This window comes from Emiliania huxleyi, assembly GCF_000372725.1.
Source record: "Emiliania huxleyi CCMP1516 unplaced genomic scaffold EMIHUscaffold_940, whole genome shotgun sequence".
NCBI lineage: Eukaryota > Haptophyta > Isochrysidales > Noelaerhabdaceae > Emiliania > Emiliania huxleyi.
In genome coordinates this window covers 6,078-11,475 of record NW_005195016.1, presented here as the reverse complement: position 1 = coordinate 11,475, position 5,398 = coordinate 6,078, and the positions used below count along the sequence as shown (strand labels likewise).

The 5,398-nt window shown below is 63.9% G+C and overlaps 2 protein-coding genes across 2 annotated transcripts in view; one reads left to right on the top strand and one right to left on the bottom strand.

Annotated features, from left to right (window-relative positions):
• Positions 1–1,791: 1,791 nt before the first annotated feature.
• EMIHUDRAFT_47959 (hypothetical protein) lies at positions 1,792–2,199 on the top strand (the record flags this gene model as incomplete). The annotated part of the gene is made up of 1 exon (XM_005756850.1): positions 1,792–2,199. A coding segment is annotated over one exon (408 nt), but the record flags the coding sequence as incomplete, so codon positions are not given.
• A 3,060-nt stretch (positions 2,200–5,259) lies between these two features.
• The window catches only part of EMIHUDRAFT_250523 (hypothetical protein), a gene marked incomplete at both ends in the record, with an annotated part of 1,914 nt that continues 1,775 nt past the window's right edge, over positions 5,260–5,398 (bottom strand). Inside the window, one exon of the mRNA XM_005756849.1 lies at positions 5,260–5,278. Coding sequence (XP_005756906.1) covers positions 5,260–5,278 — 19 coding nt within the window. The remainder of the gene's footprint in view (positions 5,279–5,398) is intronic.

Below are 5,398 nucleotides of genomic sequence, written 5' to 3'. Positions count from 1 at the left end.
GCCCCTCCAACCCCTCCGAGCACTCCATCCGAGGGCTTGAAGGGCTCGGAGGGCTCGGAGGGCTCGAGCTTCCGAGCCCTCCAGACCCCTACATGAGCCCTCCAGCCCTCCGAGCCCTCCGAGCCCTCCGAGCCCTCCGAGCCCTCCGAGCCCTCCGAGCCCCCCGAGCCCCCCGAGCCCGGCTCGGCGGCTCGCCCCTCCGAGCCCTCCGGGCACTCCATCCCTTGTGAGCCCTCCCGAGCCCTCCCGAGCCCACCAGCGCCACCCTCGTGCCTCTCTGCCCTCCGAGCCCTCCGACCCCTCCGAGCTCTCCACCTCTCCCAAGCCCTCACGAGCCCTCCTACGCCTCGCTTTTGGCCAGCCCTCCCAGCCCCCACCCCTCCTGGGCCCTGCCGCCTGACACCTCTATCGGTGGAGGGCTTTAGGTCACGGTCCACACTCCCGCCCTCCCGACCCCTCCACACCCCTACAGCGGCACCCCTACCCCTCCCGCCGTTTTAGGGCCTACCCACCCGCACTCATGAGGCGGAGATGATGGAGGCGCTCGCCGCGTGCGGCGATTGAGCGCCGCCCTCTCTCTCCGGCTGCGCGCCTGACCGGTGCGGCCTCCGAGTCCACGTCTAGCGCGAGAAGGTTTTCGACCCCGTGTTGCGTGAATGTCTCTGTGCGATTTCGGGCCCGGGGATGTGCGTTTATGTGAACCCATCCCCAGGGCCTCCAGCGTCCAGGGCTCGCACCTCAACCTCATACAGACCAGCGCACAGCGCCATAGGAAGTATTTCCTTCTCAATAACAAGGCTGTGAACTCGCTAAAAAAATCTACCTCCATTGGAGGTACCAGGGTGAGTCTATCGGTAAGCGTGGGTTAGCGCGGGTTAGTGCTCACTAACCCGGCACGGGTCAGCTCGGGTCAGAATGGGTTACCATAACCCGATGCTAACCCGGCACTAACCCAGCGCTAACCCGCGCGGCTGGGGGGCATACGTCAGCATGGGTTTGCGCCGGGTTAGGGGGTGGGGTAGGGCCGGGTTAGTGCAGCGCGCACCCCGGGTTGCGCGCCTTTCTGTGTGTTCGGTACCTATGTGATCTGACTGTGATCTGTAAGGGTCCGCCCGCAGGCGCATTTTGTATACCGAGGCGGTGCCCGGTGCCGAACCTGTCGGACCTTAAGACAGCGTTGTTTGTAGATCCCTGGGCGAGGGTGGTGGCGTCGGTACCTATGTAGATATGTTGTTGACAAACCACGGCACGGAAGGAGCGCCGCCGCCAGCGGCGGGAGCAACGCGCCATTGATGCCGCCTTAGCGGCGGATCGAGCTGCCAGATCAGGGTGGGTGCGCCGAACGGAGGCGCACCCGGCGCTAACTAACCCGAACGAACGTAACCCAAAGCCCAACCCGAGACCCTAACCCGGCGCTAACCCAGCGCTAACCCGCGCTGCTCGGGGGCATACGTTAGGACGGGTTAGTGCTGGGTTGTGCCGGGTTAGCGTCGGGTTGTGGTAACCCGTTCTGACCCGTGCTGACCTGGGTTAGGTGGAAGCCGCGCTTCCGCTCGCACAAACCAAAAAACATGTACACATATGCGCTTCTCGGTGCTTGCCCTCGCCGCGACCGCGTCGGCGTTCGCACCGGTCCAGACTGCGCTCCGAGTGACGCCGCTACACTCGCCGCTACGCTCGGAGAACGACGACTCTCTGAACGCCCACCGTGCGAGGCCGGTGGCGCTCACAGCAGCCGGTGCTCCGGTGATCGATGCACTCGTCTCGCTGGATACCTTTGCGCCGCAGTTTCTGTGGGTCTTGATGGTGGCGGCGCCGCGGTCGTCGCTCACCGCGCGGGTCATGGGTCCCATCGCGCCGGTGATTGCGCTCTCGCTCGCGCACCTCGCCATCGTCCTGCTGGCAGCGTCGGCGCCTGGAGGCACGGAGCCGGTCAAGATATTCGCGGACGTCTTCGACCCGGCGCAGAATCAGCTGGACGGGATGGTGCGCCTCTTCGAGGTGCGTGACTTCGTGGCCGAGGACTGGCCGCACGTTCTCATCTGGGACCTCTTCGTCGGCCGCGCCATCTGGCTGGACAGCCTGGAGCGGGACGTTGGCTTCACGTGGGCCTCGCTCCTCCTCACCAACGGCATCGGACCGCCGGGGCTGCTGCTCTACGTGACCATCTGCCTCCTCTCTGGCCGTGGGGTACCATCGATGGGGTACCGTCCGCGAGACCGGGCCGAGTACTAAGCTGCGCTTGCGCCGGACAGCCGGGGCCGCGCGCGGGGTTGCCAGGGCTCCCGTCCGTTGTATCACGTGTAAATAAGTGGCATGCATGGCACGCCTCATGACACGCTGTACACTGTAGATCAACGATCGTCCGAAAAAAGAGAAAGACGAACAAGTAGACGACACGACGAACAGTCTCCACAGTCCACACAAGACCGTCGGCGCGGCATGTTGTGCGAGTATATGGGACAAAAGCGTCGAAAATGTCCCAAAAAAGCGTGTCTCGAGTTTGTGGCAGCTCCGGAGCCAGCGCGGGCTGCCAGGACGCACCGCTCGCGCGTTCGGCGCACTCCCTGGCACCCAGGGAGTGCGCCTAACCGACCAGACCGAATAGGCTCGATGCCGCGCTCGCTGTGGAGCTGCCACAAACTCGCCGCCGAGCGTGCCACCGACGGCGTCCTGGCGGCGGTGGTGGAGTTTGAGACCTGAGGCTGCGGAGGTGACGCCTGAGGTACCGGGCCGTGCACGGCGACTCAGCCGGCGACCGCCACGGGCTCAGACGAGACTTGTCGACGCGTTCCGGCTCAGCTTCACCGTGGTCCTCGGGCGTCTGTCGACGTCAGGACCACCCATACAGCTCGCGGGTTTGAGGTCGCAAGAGCCAAGATGGTGGCGTTTGGACATCCCAACCATCACACAAGACAGCCTGTAGGTGGTGGCGGGACGGCGCAGTGTTTGTGGCACTCGGCAGTAGGCACCCGCGGCACGGCCCCGCTGTCGGCTCTCGCGGGCTGCGGAACCGGCCCCAGAGGGGGACGGTCCGGGCGAGTGTGGCAGCTCCTGCGCTAGTATGGGCAGCCTCTATCATAGCACTACTGATCCTGGTCATTAGAGCTGCCAGGGATAGCGTCAGGAGCCGGTAGGAGTCAAAACCCCTCATATTTGAGACATCGTGTCCCATAACTCGCACACGCAGTGAAACCACCCCGGGGCCAACCCGCTTCGGTTTCGTCGCCAAGAGTGTACTCTTGGGCCCCGAACCCGAATAAAAAAACGTGTGCCCCCCTTCGAGTGTATCTTGAGTGTTGCTGTGGAGCGTCCGGTTTCAACACGCGCTCGCGCGCTTGCGTCTGCTGGCCCCCAGAGAACATGTTGCACCACAAGCTCCCGGCGGAGCCCAACTGCTCGCACTCGACAAGGCAGTCCATCCACTCGCGGCAGCTGAAGTCGAACTTCCACTCGATACGGCTCGCGCCGAATTGTGAGCTCGGCGAGCGAGGTCGGAGAGCGACCTTCAGTTGGCCCAAGCCGCACGCCACTGAGGCAGAGCGGCCGTGCGCGTACGACGCCGTACGCGCACGGCCACTCTGCACCGACCGCAGCGCTGCATTGCGACCGCAGTAGCTCAGCTCAGCCAGGGCTCGCTCGCCCAAGCTCGGAGCCGCCGCCGGTCATGGGCAGCAACAAAGGTTTGACGCGTCGCTCGGTGCAGGAGGGCACTGCAGTAGAGGTGCAGTGGCCGTCCGGCGCGCGATGGGCTACAGCTTCATTGGCAGCTACCAGAGCGCGTCTGGAGCGCTGCCATTGTGTGACCCACGTCCGCTTCCGTCCGCTTCCTGCCCGTTCGGCGCCTCTTTTTACGCTTTCATTGGAGAGGGGGGGAGGAGGTCTCATCAACTTCGAACCGCCTTTGAAAGGGGGGAAATGCGTCCGTCCCTGAGCGGGTTGGGAAGGGGGTGGTTTCACTGCGCCCCCCGCCGGTCGGTGGTCTGCCCCCGATGTGGACCGGACCCCCCCTCCGGTCGGTCGCTCTCTCGGCGGCGGGAGGTGTGACGACCGACCCCCCCCTCGGTCGGTGTCCTTGCGACCTTGCCGTGAGCCCCCTCAATCGAACGCTCTCCCTCCTTCTCGCGCGAACCGCCACGGGCGCTTCGAAATCGCCGGACTTTTAACTATGAAAACTAGTTGCGCAGCCAAGCGCCACCAAGGAGTCAGACTTCTTCGCCGAGGCTGCCCGAGCGAGCCCGACTCATATGTGGAGCATCCGCGCAGTCGCGCAGGCCTGATCCTGCTTGCCGTCGCTTTGTACAAAACCTCTGGCAGCGCTCAGTTCTCCACAGTACGCGCGCATCGTCCCTTCCAATGACTACGATTGCCAGACCCTTGATCGACACATCGCCGCCGCCGTCACCGGGCTCATCGGCTTCCGAGTCGGCTCGCTCAAGCGTCAAGGTCAAGCGACAGCGAATGGCAATCGATCCGGGTGCTGGACGCCGCTGAGACCTGAGAGCAACTGCAATTTTATCAACTATTTTTCTTCTTCACCGAGCTAACAAAACAACTCTCTCTCTCCGAGCTACGGCGATGAAAATAAGAAAGAAAACAGACAACCCAAGGGAGGGATGGGAGGACGGCACGCCGCCACCACACAGGGATTTTAAGGAGAGGAGTGTGGTGCTAGCCGTCGCCCACCCTAGCCCTTACACTTGGAGCACTTGGAGTGCAGTCATTAACCTCACATCCAGGGCCGGGGAGCTAAGAAGCGCACCCAGCGGGCCGGATGATCGGCATCGGGCTACGGGCTAGAGAGCCCTGACCCCTAGGGGTAGTGCGCGTTCGCAGGGAAAGGGCCGTAAAGTAAACACGGGTCTCCGAGGGTTGTCGACCCCCCGGGGGTGGAACTGGTCGCGACCCAATGCCACCGTTCTCACCCGGGGTGACCCCGGCCGGGCCGCCGACACTCTCAGAACCGGTGGAGCTGGGAGAGGCTAGCGAAGACGAAAGGCGGCAGCGGAGGAAGCGACACCAACAACGAGGGAAACGACCACACCGGCCGTCGTATGACGCTCGGCAAGCGAGCAAGAGAGCGAATCGGGGAGAACCGGAGCCCCGGGAGGACCGAAGGTGGAGCCCCGGGACCAAGGACTAAGCAAGTGTCTGTTTGGGCGTGGTGTCCAGTGTAATGTCCACTAGCTCCGAGTAGAGGGGGCGTCCTGCAGTTAAGGGGAAACCCGGTACGCGGGTCCAACCCTCGGAGAACTGTGTTTACTTTAAGGCCCTTGCCCTGCGAACGCGCACCCCCGGGAGGGGGCAGGGCTTGCTAGCACGTAGCTGGATGTCGATCGTCCGGCCGGGTGGGGTGTGCTAGTTAGCTGGCCGGGGATGGGTGTGAAACTAGCTTTAT